General features: G+C 45.4%; 1 protein-coding gene across 3 annotated transcripts in view; it reads right to left on the bottom strand.

The window, feature by feature from the left end:
- Window positions 1-16940, bottom strand: part of SPEF2 (sperm flagellar 2) — a 187632-nt gene that overhangs the window by 84502 nt on the left and 86190 nt on the right. For all 3 annotated transcript variants that reach the window (XM_075328486.1, XM_075328489.1, XM_075328494.1), the window contains exons 11-15: window positions 12823-13039; window positions 4273-4400; window positions 3989-4061; window positions 2045-2115; window positions 511-614 (exon numbers count right to left, since the gene is read on the bottom strand). In XM_075328486.1, the coding sequence (XP_075184601.1) occupies window positions 511-614; window positions 2045-2115; window positions 3989-4061; window positions 4273-4400; window positions 12823-13039 (593 nt within the window). The remainder of the gene's footprint in view (window positions 1-510; window positions 615-2044; window positions 2116-3988; window positions 4062-4272; window positions 4401-12822; window positions 13040-16940) is intronic.

The following is a 16940-nucleotide window of genomic DNA, read 5'->3' as shown; positions in this document are numbered from 1 at the left end:
TAGCACAGCGCCATACCCTATGTAGTGGCCGTTCTTAGTACTGTAGGTTTGAACACATTCACTTCAATAGGAGCTGAGCTGCAGTACCAAGACTAACCAATTCACGGTGTATAGAGCCAAAACAGAACAGTACTATACACCGAGTAGTGGCCCTTCTCAGCACTGCAGCTTCACATTCACTTCGATAGGAGCTGAGCTGCAGAACCCAGACCAGCCACTACAAGGTGTATGGAGCCAGATCAGCCCAGCGCCATATACCATGTAGTTGCCGTTGTTCGCAGTAGTGCAGCTTTGATCACATTCACTTCAATAGAAGCTGAGCTGCAGTACCGAGAATGACCACTACACACAGTATGGTGCTGTGCTGTTCTGGCTCCATACACCGTGCTAACAGCTGATTGGTGGGGAAGGTGGGCGTCGGACCTCCAGCAATCTGATATCCAGGGATAGGCCCTGGACAACCCCTTTAAACAAGGATTTAAACAGGGAATCACAAAACCCCATTCTTACTTGATGGCCTCGACGAGGATTTGGACAAGCAGCTCATCCGGCACCGGCTTTCCTTTTCTCAATTGTTTCTCCATCATCCCTCCGAGCTGAGCGCGCCGGGAGAGCTGCAAGAAAAGAGACGGTACATTAAAGGGACGGGCGAGGTGAAATGCCCCTTCCCCTATAGACCATCATGGAGAATTTGTCAGTGCCGATGCTTCTATTTACTGCCTAGTGTTTACTGAGCTCTATGTAGCTGGCAAAGGAGAAGACAGAAGTGGTAATAAACCGCTTCAGTCTTCTCCTCAGGACCGGACCAGCTCCTGATAGACTACAGGAGCCTTAACCCCGCGCTGTAACTTTACAATGGCGCATGGTTAAAGCCCAGCACGGCCACATGGGAACCAAAAAAACTGGGATCGTGCATAAGCTATGACCTGAGCGTACCGAGAAGATTTTTGAGCAACTTACCGTATCTTTCGGATTATAAGACGCACTGAGGGGTGAGTATTAAAATCCGAATAAAGCTTACCGGGGGGGGACTGCCTGTGCAGCTCTGTGTGCGGGCGGTCAGGTGCGTGTCGCTGCATGTGGCCAGCCAGGTGCCTGTCGGTGCCGGCTGCCTCTCTGTCCCGGCTGTCACTCAGTGCGGGTGGGCAGGTTGCTGTGCAGCGAGTGTCCCCGTCTGTCTGTGGTCCCGGTTTCAAATGATGGCGCCGGGAGTCAGCGCATGCGCAGATGAAGCTCTTGGATGAGAACTCCAGGTGCGCACGCGCTGCTCCGGGCGCCATCATTTGAACCGGGACTGTGGACAGACTGGGACACTCACCGCATCGGCCTGCTCCACCACTGACCCGCCGCTGCCGCTGACCCGTTGCTGCCGCTGTCACTGACCCGCCTCTGCCACCACTGACCCGCCGCTGTCACTGAAACGCCGCTGACACCACTGACCCGCCACTACTGCTGTCACTGACCCGCCGCTGACATGCCGCTGACGCTGTCACTGACCCACTGCTGACACCACTGACCCGCCTCTGCCACCACTGAACCGCCGCTGTCATTGAAACGCCACTCACACCACTGACCCGCCACTACCGCTGTCACTGACCCGCTGCTGACACCACTAACATGCCGCTGACGCTGTCACTGACCCACTGCTGACACCACTGACCCGACGCTGTCACCACTGACACGCCGCCAACACCACTGACCCGCTGCTGACACCACTAACATGCCGCTGACGCTGTCACTGACCCGCTGCTGACACCATTGACCCGACGCTGTCACCACTGACACGCTGCCGCCACCACGGACCCACCACCGCTGCTAGCACAGCCTCTGCCTCCTGTGACCCCGCTCCACCACTGCTGCCACCCCCCTCCGGTAAGACAACATCGGAGTATAAGACAGACCCCATTTTTATTTATTTTTTTAACCTTATTTTATCTCTAATTTTGGGGCGCGTCTTATAAAACGAAAAATACGGCAGATCTTTTTTTGGCTCCTCGGAAAGCCTCCTTCCCCGTGCTTTGCTCTGACGCGCGCTGTGCTCTACCGTTCTCTCCTTTGGTTCTTCCTGATCTCTCGGTGACGTCAGGGTCTGCGGCTGGGAAGAGTCTTCAGTCTCTGAAAGGTATCAATGTGACTTATTACAGCAGACGCACACGCTGGCACCGATTCCAGATGTAATTAGTCACCAGGCTCCATGATATCGGGCCAGGTAACCCCCGCTGGGGCGTCGGTGTTTGGGGAATTATCACTAATTGCCGGGCTGCACCTGTGCCTGTAATTCTGAACAAGCTTCCAGCCATATGTACGGGTGTCATGTCACAAACGCTCTGAATACCTCCCATATAGGATATTTTTTGGGAGTACAGGCGGGAGTTTTTAATGCAGTCTAATATAGGGGCAGAGACCCTGATTCCAGTGATATGTCACTTACTGAGCTGTTTGCTGTCCCTTTGATGCAATCAATGTTTTCTCTGCTGCAGATCTAGCAGTTATACAGAGCTCATGAATATGCTGGACTACCTGCAGCACGCCAAGTAGTCCTGTAATGATAATCTCCTGCAGATTAAACAGTGATTTTATCACAACTACACTAAGCAGCCCAGTAAGTGATACATCGCTGGAATCAGGTTTTCTGCCCCTAGTAGGTGGCAAAAACCTGGTGATAGATTCCTAGAGCAGATAAAAGCAATGGCTGCTCCCTTCCCGCAGCGGCGCTGTTCCCATTGGGTGGTGTGACATTGTCGTGTAACGTGACCGCTGCAGCCAATCAGAGGTGGCCTTACGATTTCATCAGAGTGAGTATCGGATCTGATGGAATACTGATGGGCTGCAGCGGTCACGTTATATAACAATCTCACCACCCGAAGGAAAGAGCAGTGCCGAGATCGATGGAGCGGCGTCGCTTCTGCAGGGGGTATACATTGTTTATATTTTCTATTTTCCCGTTTCCAGTTCCGGAGTGCTGATAATATCTTGGTAATATTTGCATCTTTCATACAGATTTTGTTGCAGGGTTTGAAGCCAAAAGACAAGTGTCTGGGGTCCAGGCTCCGTGGAGTTTTTCGGGAGCGGGATCCATCGCTGGACACTTGTGCTGCTGTTTTCAGATTATACAATTTTGGTCTCCCACTTCTGACAATCCTGGCTCTGAGATTGGACCCCGTTGTCCAGACTGGCAGGGGTCTCTTGGTCCTAATGTCATGATCCAGGCCGGTATCGGCCGCTGTGGTTTTGATTATTCCACCCAGCTCTGGTCATGTCAGGCGTTAACTCCTCCTTGCCTTGCTACGGTTTCCGGGACACTATATCCTGGTGCTGCACCTCCGGTTCAGTGCCAGTGATAGTTTATGCTCTGCAGCGTGTGTTACTGGCTATGATGAGTTTCCCGATCTGTCCTGCCTCCCTGCTACCTGGTTCTGACCCGTACCCTCCTCCGTTCGTTTGTCCGTCCGTTCCTGTCCCTGACTACCCGCTCCTGTTCAGTGTACTCTTACCTGTCTTATCCCGGTCCTGAGCTGTTTGTCCTCCTCCCTTATTTGTAATTGGACTTCCCGGTATCTGACCTGTATACACGTTCCTGACTCCGGCCTCCGTCTCTCCCTTCTGCTATATCCGTGACCTTTCGGCTTCTGACCCTCGGCAATCTCCTGACCATGATTTGACTACTCCACTGCCCTCTGGTGGTTTGCCTGCTAACTGCACTCTGAAGTTACACTGCTTGTAGTTTTAGTACAGTGTGACACCTAAGCTCAGTAGCGTCATTTATTATGAGGCTGGAAAGTTCAGGGGAGGAGACCAGCGACCGTCCTGGACATCGGGGTCCGTCCTCAGGTCCTAAATATCGGATCTAAAATACTTTTTCCCTCCATCTGATAAATGGCGGAGCATTTCCTGGCTTGTACATGTAGCTCAGTGCTTTAACCCTGTGAGCGCACGGCCCTAAATCTGCATCTTGTAAAATAATACTCCCCGTCAGGGGGTCACTTACTTTTATCTGCAGTAGCACTTTCAGAGGACGGGGTTCCGGGTCTGTCTGGAGCAGCGGTAAAACTCTCCGTCAGCTGTTTGGGATTAAAAAAAAATATACAAAAGACGTCACATTCAGGGTCCGGTCATAGGACCCCACAATCTGACCTGCACAGGATCAATCAGTCCTGAGGCATTAAAGGGTTAAAGGGGGCGGAATAGATGGCGAAGTTACCCTACACTATTGGCACAGCGCACCATGACTGTCAAGATGGCGCTCTCAAGCACTGTCAAGATGCGCTTTACCTTATTGTCCCCGGCCTCCTCAGGATTCGTTGCCGGCTCGTCCACCTCGTCTTCCATCTCATCTTCCTGACAGGCCTTTATAGACTCCTGCACCAGATCATCCACGCTCAGCACCTGGACGCCGTACGCTGACACCAGAGAGCACAAGCTTAGTACATATCCCCGCCATTTTACATCCGGCATCAGTGGCCATGAAGCACCACAAACTTTTGCTGACACCCCCAACCTTAGAGCCGAGTTCTCCTATTTGGTGGCAAAGAACTCCAATGATTCTAGATTGTAGATGTATTGTATTGTAGGTGTGAATCCAGCTCTGGGGTGAAATAAACACTTACTAGAAAGCAACTTAGAGGACAATATATGGCAGTACTGAGCATTATAGGTGTGAATCCAGCTCTGGGGTGAAATAATCACTTACTAGAAAGAAGCTTAAAGGACAATATATGGCAGTACTGAGCATTGTAGGTGTGAATCCAGCTCTGGGGTGAAATAAACACTTACTAGAAAGCAGCTTAGAGGAAAATATATGGCAGCACTGAGCATTGTAGGTGTGAATCCAGCTCTGGGGTGAAATAAACACTTACTAGAAAGTAGCTTAGATGACATTACATGGCAGTACTGAGCATTGTAGGTGTGAATCCAGCTCTGGGGTGAAATAAACACTTACTAGAAAGCAGCTTAGAGGACATTACATGGCAGCACTGAGCATTGTAAGTGTGAATCCAGCTCTGGGGTGAAATAAACACTTACTAGAAAGTAGCTTAGAGGACATTATATGGCAGTACTGAGCATTGTAGGTGTGAATCCAGCTCTGGGGTGAAATAAACACTTACTAGAAAGCAGCTTAGAGGACATTACATGGCAGTACTGAGCATTGTAGGTGTGAATCCAGCTCTGAGGTGAAATAAACACTTACTAGAAAGCAGCTTAGAGGACATTACATGGCAGCACTGAGCATTGTAAGTGTGAATCCAGCTCTGAGGTGAAATAAACACTTACTAAAAAGCAGCTTAGAGGACATTATATGGCAGTACTGAGCATTGTAGGTGTGAATCCAGCTCTGGGGTGAAATAAACACTTACTAGAAAGCAGCTTAAAGGACAATATATGACAGTACTGAGCATTGTAGGTGTGAATCCTGCTCTGTGGTGAAATAAACACTTACTAAAAAGCAGCTTAGAGGACAATATATGGCAGCACTGAGCATTGTAGGTGTGAATCCAGCTCTGGGGTGAAATAAACACTTACTAGAAAACTGCTTAGAGGACAATATATGGCAGTACTGAGCATTGTAGGTGTGAATCCAGCTCTGGGGTGAAATAAACACTTACTAAAAAGCAGCTTAGAGGACATTATATGGCAGTGCTGAGCACTGTAGGTGTGAATCCAGCTCTGGGGTGAAATAAACACTTACTAGAAATCAGCTTAGAGGACATTATATGGCAGTACTGAGCATTGTAGGTGTGAATCCAGCTCTGGGGTGAAATAAACACTTACTAGAAAGCAGCTTAGAGGACAATATATGGCAGTACTGAGCATTGTAGGTGTGAATCCAGCTCTGGGGTGAAATAAACACTTACTAGAAAGCAGCTTAGAGGACAATATATGGCAGTACTGAGCATTGTAGGTGTGAATCCAGCTCTGAGGTGAAATAAACACTTACTAGAAAACAGCTTAGAGGACATTATATAGCCATATTAAGCAGTTTAGCTGTAAATCCAGCACTGCAGTGAGAGAGAACACTTACTAGAAGCAGCATCATGGGGGACTGTTGTGAACTTCGTCTGTGTGGGTGCTGTTCTGAAGCTCCCTCTAGTGGCCAGGAATGGTAGTGGAGCTAAATCTGAGCCATTGACTCAGACAAGTGCCTGTGTTAATTGGGAATTGGGGAAGTCCTATTGCAGACACGTCTGGTCTATATAGGAGAGCACTTTCTGTCTGACTGACGCTGGTTATAATTCATCTCTGTTTCTGGCCTGGAGCTTTTGTCCTTCCCTGTATATCTGAGTAAGACTTCTGCAGATAAGTTTCAGTTTTGCCCTGCTTTCTTGTTTACACCTTAGGGTGTTGTTTTTCCTTGTTTTGCTGTGTATCTGTTTTCTTGTAGGTCTAGTTTTGTTTCAATTGTGTTGTGAGCATGGGGGTTTCCCCTGTGCTGGCTCTCCTGCAGGAAAAGGGATTTTTATCCATGCCTGATTTGATTATTTGCTCTTCTGTATTTTTGTGTTCTTTTTTTGGTATTTTGTCTCTCCCATTATTTACAGGAGTACCTGATATAGTGGGGGTGAGGTCGTATAACCTCCAGGGCCATTTTTACTATCAGGAGTTTGGTATTTTTCTACAGGGATTTTGCACTGACCACAATCAGTTCCTTTCCTTTTCTTTGTATCTAGTTAGTTGGGCCTCGCCTTTGCTAATTCTATTTTTCTTATCTGAGTATTATGTTTTTCTATATCATCGTAATCTTTGTATGTGGGGGGCTATCTACTCCTTTGGGGACTGCTCTGAGGCAAGGTAGATTTCCTCATTTAATTCCGTGAGGTGTAGCTAGTTTCTCAGGCTGTGACATGGTGTCTAGGATTTTAGGTACGCTCCACGACTACTTCTAGTGTGGTCTGACAGTTAGGGGATTGCGGTCAGCCCAGGTTCCAACTACTCCTGTTTTCTTGGTGTTTTTTGTAATCTTCCACGGTTACCGGATCATAATAGGGGACATTATACTGCAGTGGTAAGTATTTTACACTGGGGTGAAGGGAAAAAATTACTAGAAGCATCAGTATGGAAAACATTCCAAAGCAGTGCTGTGTAGAGTAGATGTAAATCCAGATCTGGGGTGAAAAACACTTACTAGAAAGTGGCAGCATACATGAAATTATATAGCAGTACTAAGCAGTTTATTTGGAAATCCAGCACTATAGTTAGAAAGAACACTTACTAGAAGCAGCACCATAGGGGACTTTATATAGCAGTGTTAAGCAGTGTAGGCCTGAATCCAGCTCTGGGGTGAAATAAACACTTACTAGAAAGCAGGTTAGAGGACATGATATAGCAATATTGAGCAGTTTAGCTGTAAATCCAGCACTGCAGTGAGTGACAACACTTACTACAAGCAGCAACATGGGGGACATTATACTGCAGTACTGAGTATTGTAGTTGTGAATCCAACACTGGGGTGAAGGAAAACATTTGCTAGACGAAGCAGCATGGAAGACATTACATAACAGTGCTGAGCAGGGTAGATGTGAATCCAGCTCTGGGGTGAAATAAACACTTACTAGAAAGCAGCATAGAGGACATTTGTATAGCAGTATCAAGCAGGTTAACTGTGAAGCCAGCACTGGGGTAAGACAAAACACTCACTAGAAGCAGCACCATGGGGGACATTAAGCTGCCACAGTGAGCATTGTAGCTGTGAATGCAGCTATGGGGTGAAATAAACCCTTACTAGAAAGCACCTTGGATGATATTATATGGCAGTACTGAGCAGTTTAGCTGTGAATCCAGCATTGGGGTGACATAAACCCTTACTAGAAAGCACCTTGGATGATATGTGGCAGTACTGAGCAGTTTAGCTGTGAATCCAGCATTGGGGTGAGATAAACCCTTACTAGAAAGTACCTTGGATGATATTATATGGCAGTACTGAGCAGTTTAGCTGTGAATCCAGCATTGGGGTGAGATAAACCCTTACTAGAAAGTACCTTGGATGATATTATATAGCAGTACTGAGAAGTTTAGCTGTGAATCCAGCATTGGGGTGAGATAAACCCTTACTAGAAAGCACCTTGGATGATATTATATGGCAGTACTGAGCAGTTTAGCTGTGAATCCAGCATTGGGGTGAGATAAACGCTTACTAGAAAGCACCTTGGATTATATTATATGGCAGTACTGAGCAGTTTAGCTGTGAATCCAGCATTGGGGTGAGATAAACCCTTACTAGAAAGCACCTTGGATGATATTATATGGCAGTACTGAGCAGTTTAGCTGTGAATCCAGCATTGGGGTGAGATAAACCCTTACTAAAAGCACCTTGGATGATATTATATGGCAGTACTGAGCAGTTTAGCTGTGAATCCAGCATTGGGGTGAGATAAACCCTTACTAGAAAGTACCTTGGATGATATTATATAGCAGTACTGAGGAGTTTAGCTGTGAATCCAGCATTGGGGTGAGATAAACCCTTACTAGAAAGCACCTTGCATGATATTATATGGCAGTACTGAGAAGTTTAGCTGTGAATCCAGCATTGGGGTGAGATAAACGCTTACTAGAAAGCACCTTGGATTATATTATATGGCAGTACTGAGCAGTTTAGCTGTGAATCCAGCATTGGGGTGAGATAAACCCTTACTAGAAAGTACGTTGGATGATATTCTATGGCAGTACTGAACAGTTTAGCTATGAATCCAGCATTGGGGTGAGATAAACCCTTACTAGAAAGTACATAGTTTCATAGTTTTTAAGGTTGAAGGGAGACTCTAAGTCTATCTAGTTCAACCTGTAGCCTAACATGTTGATCCAGAGGAAGGCAAAAAAAACCCAATGTGTCAAATAAGCTCCAATGGGGAAAAAATTTCCTTCCTGACTCCACATACGGCAATCAGACTAGTTCCCTGGATCAATACCCTGTCATAAAATCTAATATACATAACTGGTAATATTAAATTTTTCAAGAAATGCATCCAGGCTCTGCTTAAATGTTAGTAGTGAATCACTCATTACAACATCATGCGGCAGAGAGCTCCATAGTCTCACTGCTCGTACAGTAAAGAATCCTCATCTGTGATTATGATTAAACCTTCTTTCCTCAAGACTTAGCGGATGCCCCCTGTTCCAGTCGCAGGCCTAGGTGTAAAGAGATCTTTGGAAAGGTCTCTGTACTGTCCCCTCATATATTTATACATTGTGATTAGATCCCCCTAAGCCTTTGTTTTTCCTAACTAACTAACCCCAAGTTTAATAACCTGTCTTGGTGTTGCAGCCCCCCCCATTCCTCTAATAATCTTGGTCGCTCTTCTATCTACCTGTAAGATTATGCTATTTATAACCTTCTATACTTTTGCTAACAAGAAATGCATCCATTCCTCTCTTAAACTCATTCAGTGAGTTGGCCATCACCACTTCCTCAGGAAGAGAGTTCCAGAGCCTCACTGCTCTTACCGTGAAGAACCCTCTTCTATGCTGATGTAGGAATTTTCTTTCCTCCAATCTGAAAGAATGCCCCCTTGTTCTTGTCATAGTCCTTGGTACAAACAGATCATGGGAGAGATCTCTATATGGCCCTCTGATATATTTGTGCATATTTATTAGGTCTCCCCCTAAGTCTTCTCTTTTCTAGAGTAAATAGACCTAATTTTGATAACCTTTCCGTGTATTGTAATGCACCCATTCCATTTATTATTTTAGTAGCCCGCCTCTGAACCCTTTCAAGTTCAGTAATGTCTTTCTTCAGCACCGGCGCCCAAAATTGCACACAATACTCCAAGTGTGGTCTGACTAGTGATTTGTACAGAGGGAGAATGATGTTTTCATCTCGTGCCCCCAGACCTCTTCTAATGCATCCCATCACCCTATTTGCTTTGGTGGCTGCTGCCTGACACTGGGCACTCCAATTTAGATTCTTATTCACTAAGATGCCTAAGTCTTTTTCCATGTCTGATTTCCCCAGCAGTTTCCCATTTAGTAAGTAATCGTAGCATCTGTTTCTCCTTCCCATGTGCATAACCTTACACTTATCTGTGTTAAACCTCATTTGCCATTTTTCAGCCCAATTCTCCAATTTACTCAAATCCATCTGTAGTTGCAAACTGTCCTCCTTTGTGTTAACTACCTTACATAGTTTTGTATCATCTGCAAATACTGATATTTTACTCTGTAAACCATCCACCAGATCATTAATAAATATATTAAATAGTAGGGGGCCCAATACAGACCCCTGTGGCACCCCACTAGTAACCCTGGCCCAATCTGAGTATGCACCATTAATAACCACTCTTTGTTTTCTACCACTAAGCCAGCTACCTACCCATCTACACACATTTTCCCCGAGCCCAAGCTTTCTCATTTTACTTAGCAGTCTTTTATGTGGGACAGTGTCAAATGCTTTACCGAAGTCGAGATAAATGACATCCAATGATTCTCCTCGGTCCATGTGAGAGCTTACATCCTCATAGAAGCTGATCAGGTTAGTTTGACAGGAGCGATCCTTCATAAATCCATGTTGATATGGAGTTAAACAGTTACCTTGGATGATATTATATGGCAGTACTGAGCAGTTTAGCTGTGAATCCAGCATTGGGGTGAGATAAACCCTTACTAGAAAGTACCTTGGATGATATTATATAGCAGTACTGAGGAGTTTAGCTGTGAATCCAGCATTGGGGTGAGATAAACCCTTACTAGAAAGCACCTTGCATGATATTATATGGCAGTACTGAGACGTTTAGCTGTGAATCCAGCATTGGGGTGAGATAAACCCTTACTAAAAGCACCATGGATGATATTATATGGCAGTACTGAGCAGTTTAGCTGTGAATCCAGCATTGGGGTGAGATAAACCCTTACTAGAAAGTACCTTGGATGATATTATATAGCAGTACTGAGGAGTTTAGCTGTGAATCCAGCATTGGGGTGAGATAAACCCTTACTAGAAAGCACCTTGCATGATATTATATGGCAGTACTGAGAAGTTTAGCTGTGAATCCAGCATTGGGGTGAGATAAACCCTTACTAAAAGCACCATGGATGATATTATATGGCAGTACTGAGCAGTTTAGCTGTGAATCCAGCATTGGGGTGAGATAAACCCTTACTAGAAAGTACCTTGGATGATATTATATAGCAGTACTGAGGAGTTTAGCTGTGAATCCAGCATTGGGGTGAGATAAACCCTTACTAAAAGCACCATGGATGATATTATATGGCAGTACTGAGCAGTTTAGCTGTGAATCCAGCATTGGGGTGAGATAAACCCTTACTAGAAAGTACCTTGCATGATATTATATGGCAGTACTGAGAAGTTTAGCTGTGAATCCAGCATTGGGGTGAGATAAACGCTTACTAGAAAGCACCTTGGATTATATTATATGGCAGTACTGAGCAGTTTAGCTGTGAATCCAGCATTGGGGTGAGATAAACCCTTACTAGAAAGTACGTTGGATGATATTCTATGGCAGTACTGAGCAGTTTAGCTATGAATCCAGCATTGGGGTGAGATAAACCCTTACTAGAAAGTACCTTGGATGATATTATATGGCAGTACTGAGCAGTTTAGCTGTGAATCCAGCATTGGGGTGAGATAAACCCTTACTAAAAGCACCTTGGATGATATTATATGGCAGTACTGAGCAGTTTAGCTGTGAATCCAGCATTGGGGTGAGATAAACCCTTACTAGAAAGCACCTTGGATGATATTATATGGCAGTACTGAGCAGTTAAGCTATGAATCCAGCATTGGGGTGAGATAAACCCTTACTAGAAAGTACCTTGGATGATATTATATGGCAGTACTGAGCAGTTTAGCTGTGAATTCAGCATTGGGGTGAGATAAAACCTTACTAGAAAGCACCTTGGATGATATTATATGGCAGTACTGAGCAGTTTAGCTGTGAATCCAGCATCGAGGTGAGATAAACCCTTACTAGAAAGTACATTGGATGATATTATATGGCAGTACTGAGCAGTTTAGCTATGAATCCAGCATTGGGGTGAGATAAACCCTTACTAGAAAGTACCTTGGATGATATTATATGGCAGTACTGAGCAGTTTAGCTGTGAATCCAGCATTGGGGTGAGATAAACCCTTACTAGAAAGTACCTTGGATGATATTATATAGGAGTACTGAGCAGTTTAGCTGTGAATCCAGCATTGGGGTGAGATTGGGGTGAGATAAACCCTTACTAGAAAGCACCTTGGATGATATTATATGGCAGTACTGAGAAGTTTAGCTGTGAATCCAGCATTGGGGTGAGATAAACCCTTACTAAAAGCACCTTAGATGATATTATATGGCAGTACTGAGCAGTTTAGCTGTGAATCCAGCATTGGGGTGAGATAAACCCTTACTAGAAAGTACCTTGGATGATATTATATGGTAGTACTGAGCAGTTTAGCTGTGAATCCAGCATCGGGGTGAGAGAGAACACTTATTAGAAGCGGCAATATGGGGATGTTACACTGCAGTATTGAGCAGTGTAGCTGTGAATTCTGCACTGGGGTGAGATAAAACACCTAGTAGAAAGCTGCAGCGTGCTGCTGCGTTATTTGAGCTTCTCTTTCATTCTGCTTCTCCCTCTCCCCTCCATAGACCTATATAGGCAGCTGTGCCCCAATTCCTCCGTGAGCTGTCAATCTGTCTTGACTCGAGCAGGACGGATTTGAACCATTTTCTTTTTCAAAGTGGATCATTGGGTTAGAGGAGGAGAAGTGGCTCATAAGTGGAGAAAGACGCATATTTCTCTTATAAGACATATTACAAAATTTCTTCTATAGATTCATGGAAAACGGCATTAAGATGTGTCCATACACAGCATTAGGTTTGGCAGTACCTTTTACAAGATGCCTCAGGCAGGTGCTCTTTCCAGAAAACACATTTCCAAGGACGCAGCCTTTAATGGGGAATGGGGGAAAGCTGGGGGCTGCTGCTGGCGCTGGGGGAGGATGGATGATATTCATCAGTCTGTGAACTACATGGCTCAGAATGTTATTGTTGGGGGCAGGTTTTATGGTCCAAGTATCAGAGGATATCCACTCTCCGGACATGGTCTGTAAAAAAAAAGAAAGAAAAGTGTATCAGGACATTGCCTCTATAAAGTGCTGCGGCACACAGGAAGTGGCACAGCGCCGCTCACTGTGAGGTGGCCGCGAGTGGTAGAAAGCTCTCACCCATTCACACTGTCACATGGAGAAAAAAAATCCACGAAAGACTCATAATTCAGGGGCTACATGTAATTGATGATTTCATGAATTCACAGATGTTCTGCCGCCATCACTCCGTGCGCTTGGTAGACGTGCACTTTACAATGATCCAAAACACACACATCTGATGCATTACTGAAGAATAGGGAGAGAGTGACTCATGAATTCACAGATGCTCTGCCGCCATCACTCCGTGCGCTTGGTAGATGTGCACTTTACAATGATCCAAAACACACATCTGCTGCGAGAAAGTGACTCATGAATTCACAGATGTTCTGCTGCCATCACTCCGTGCGCTTGGTAGACGTGCACTTTACAATGATCCAAAACACACATCTGCTGCATTACTGAAGAACAGGGAGAAAGTGACTCATGAATTCACAGATGTTCTGCCGCCATCACTCCGTGCGCTTGGTAGACGTGCACTTTACAATGATCCAAAACACACATCTGCTGCATTACTGAAGAACAGGGAGAAAGTGACTCATGAATTCACAGATGTTCTGCCGCCATCACTCCGTGCGCTTGGTAGACATGCACTTTACAATGATCCAAAACACACATCTGCTGCATTACTGAAGAACAGGGAGAAAGTGACTCATGAATTCACAGATGTTCTGCCACTATCACTCCGTGCGCTTGGTACACGTGCACTTTACAATGATCCAAAACACACATCTGCTGCGAGAAAGTGACTCATGAATTCACAGATGTTCTGCCGCCATCACTCCGTGCGCTTGGTAGACATGCACTTTACAATGATCCAAAACACACATCTGCTGCATTACTGAAGAACAGGGAGAAAGTGACTCATGAATTCACAGATGTTCTGCCACTATCACTCCGTGAGCTTGGTACACGTGCATTTTACAATGATCCAAAACACACATCTGCTGCATTTCTGAAGAACAGGGAGAAAGTGACTCGTGAATTCACAGATGTTCTGCCGCCATCACTCCGTGCGCTTGGTAGACGTGCACTTTCCCAATAATACAATGATTCAAGATACAAATCTATTGCAATTCTGAAGTAGAACAGGGTGACAATAACTCAGTGGTTAAAGGTCTCCTGATCTGACAACCAAGCACCTATGGGGACTTCTGAGGAGACAAGTTGTCATCACTCTCCATCCAGCATACAGGCTCTAGAATATCTAGTTCTGGAAGAATGGAAAAAGGTCGATGTTGTAATATATCGACAACTTGTTCACTCACTGCATAAACTACTTGGCGCGGTCCTTACAATATACTAGTGGGAGTTTTTAATGAGGGGTGTACTCATTTTTGCCTTAACTAATTTGAGTAAAACTGAAGGTTTTGTAATGAATGTCCTATGTCATTTTATGGCATAAAAAATGTGGTATGAAACTGAGTCTTGTCAAAATTCTGGAAATTGTTCATATTGATTAAAATTTTACTTTTTAAAGGGAGTGTACTCATTTATATTGAGCCCTATATAGATATATATTCTAACATGGCAGCAGGCATATATCACAGAGGTGGTGTAAACCTGGATGTCTGCTCTTGTACTTGTAGTGCCCCAAGTCTTATTAGGGTGTTCCAAGGACAGGTTTAATGGATAGCCGGAGAGACGGGCAGGTCTGGCTATCCACATACCTCTGCCTTTGGGTGTGTCTCATGTGTCAAAATGGAGACTGATTGTTTGACACATGGTGGAGAGGCTGTGATGCCTCTGGAAGGAATCCTCTGAGAGAAGAGAGAGTTTCTTCTATGGGTGCGTCTCATGTGTCCAAATGGAGGCTGATTGTTTGACGCATGGTGGGGAGGTTGTGATGCCTCTGGAAGGAATCCTCTGAGAGAAAAGAGAGTTCCTTCTATGGGTGCGTCTCATGTGTCCAAATGGAGGCTGATTGTTTGACGCATGGTGGGGAGGTTGTGATGCCTCTGGAAGGAATCCTCTGAGAGAAGAGAGAGTTTCTTCTATGGGTGCGTATCATGTGCCCAAATGGAGGCTGATTGTTTGACGCATGGTGGGGAGGTTGTGATGCCTCTGGAAGGAATCCTCTGAGAGAAAAGAGAGTTCCTTCTATGGGTGCGTCTCATGTGTCCAAATGGAGGCTGATTGTTTGACGCATGGTGAGGAGGCTGTGATGCCTCTGGAAGGAATCCTCTGAGAGAAGAGAGAGTTCCTTCTATGGGTGCATCTCATGTGTCCAAATGGAGGCTGATTGTTTGACGCATGGTGGGGAGGTTGTGATGCCTCTGGAAGGAATCCTCTGAGAGAAAAGAGAGTTCCTTCTATGGGTGCGTCTCATGTGTCCAAATGGAGGCTGATTGTTTGACGCATGGTGGGGAGGTTGTGATGCCTCTGGAAGGAATCCTCTGAGAGAAAAGAGAGTTCCTTCTATGGGTGCGTCTCATGTGTCCAAATGGAGGCTGATTGTTTGACGCATGGTGGGGAGGCTGTGATGCCTCTGGAAGGAATCCTCTGAGAGAAGAGACTGCAGACAGTGTCTGAAGACTGCTGTATCTCCATTAGTATACTTCGAAGTGGTATTCGAACCTTAGTGGGCATACCATAAGTAAAATGGACTGAAAACCATGTGTATGTTTATAAGCCGGAAGAGGCTTTGTGTTATGTTGTTGCTGGAGAGCTGTTTATGTTTTGGTAAATAAACCCGCTGGACTTTTGAAGAGAAAGGATTCCTGTCGTTATCTTAAGAAGCAAGTAAGCTATGTGAGCAACTCTAAGGGGTACTTTGCACCGTGCGACATCGCTAGCCGATGCTGCGATGCTGAGCGCGATAGTCCCCGCCCCCGTCACAGATGCGATATCTTGTGATTGCTGCCGTAGCGAACATTATCGCTACGGCAGCTTCACATGCACTCACCTGTCCTGCGACCGTCGCTCTGGCCGGCAACCCGCCTCCTTCCTAAGGGGGCGGGTCGTGCAGTGTCATAGCGACGTCACACGGCAGACGGCCAATAGAAGCGGAGGGGCGGAGATTAGCGGGACGTAAACATCCCGCCCACCTCCTTCCTTCCGCATTGCCGGTGGACGCAGGTAGGAGATGTTCCTCGCGCCTGCGGCTTCACACACAGCGATGTGTGCTGCCGCAGGAACGAGGAACAACATCGTATCTCCTATTGGTGCGACATTATGGAAATGACCGACACTACACAGATCACCGATTTACGTCACTTTTGCGATCGTTTATCACCGCATCTAGGCTTTACACGTTGCGACGTCGTTACCGGCTCCGGATGTGCGTCACTTTCGATTTGACCACGACAATATCGCAGTAGCGATGTCGCAACATGCAAAGTGCCCCTTACACAATATATATATATATATATATATATATATTATTAATATATGTGTATATATAATATAATATATATACACACCTGGACAAACCTTTAAGAGTAAGTTCGGACATGGAGGATTTGTCACACATTCGCAGGGCAGCGGGACTTAGAAAGGGATGAGCTTATAACTGCAGTGGAATCGCCACATACAGTATATTAACCCCTTCAGTCCCCGGGCACTTTCCGTTTTTGCGTTTTTGTTTTTTGCTCCCCTTCTTCCGAGAGCCGTAACTTTTTTATTTTTCCGTCAATCTTGCCATATGAGGGCTTGTTTTTTGCGGGACGAGTTGTACTTTTAAATGAAACCATAACTTTTACCATATGGTGTACTGGAAAAAAGCAAAAAAATTCCAAGTGTGGAAAAACTGCAAAAAAAGTGTGATGGCACAATAGTTTTTGGGATGTTTTATTCACCGTGT

This window comes from Anomaloglossus baeobatrachus, chromosome 1, assembly GCF_048569485.1.
Source record: "Anomaloglossus baeobatrachus isolate aAnoBae1 chromosome 1, aAnoBae1.hap1, whole genome shotgun sequence".
Classification (NCBI taxonomy): Eukaryota; Metazoa; Chordata; class Amphibia; order Anura; family Aromobatidae; genus Anomaloglossus; species Anomaloglossus baeobatrachus.
This window is presented reverse-complemented; position numbering and strand designations above follow the sequence as displayed.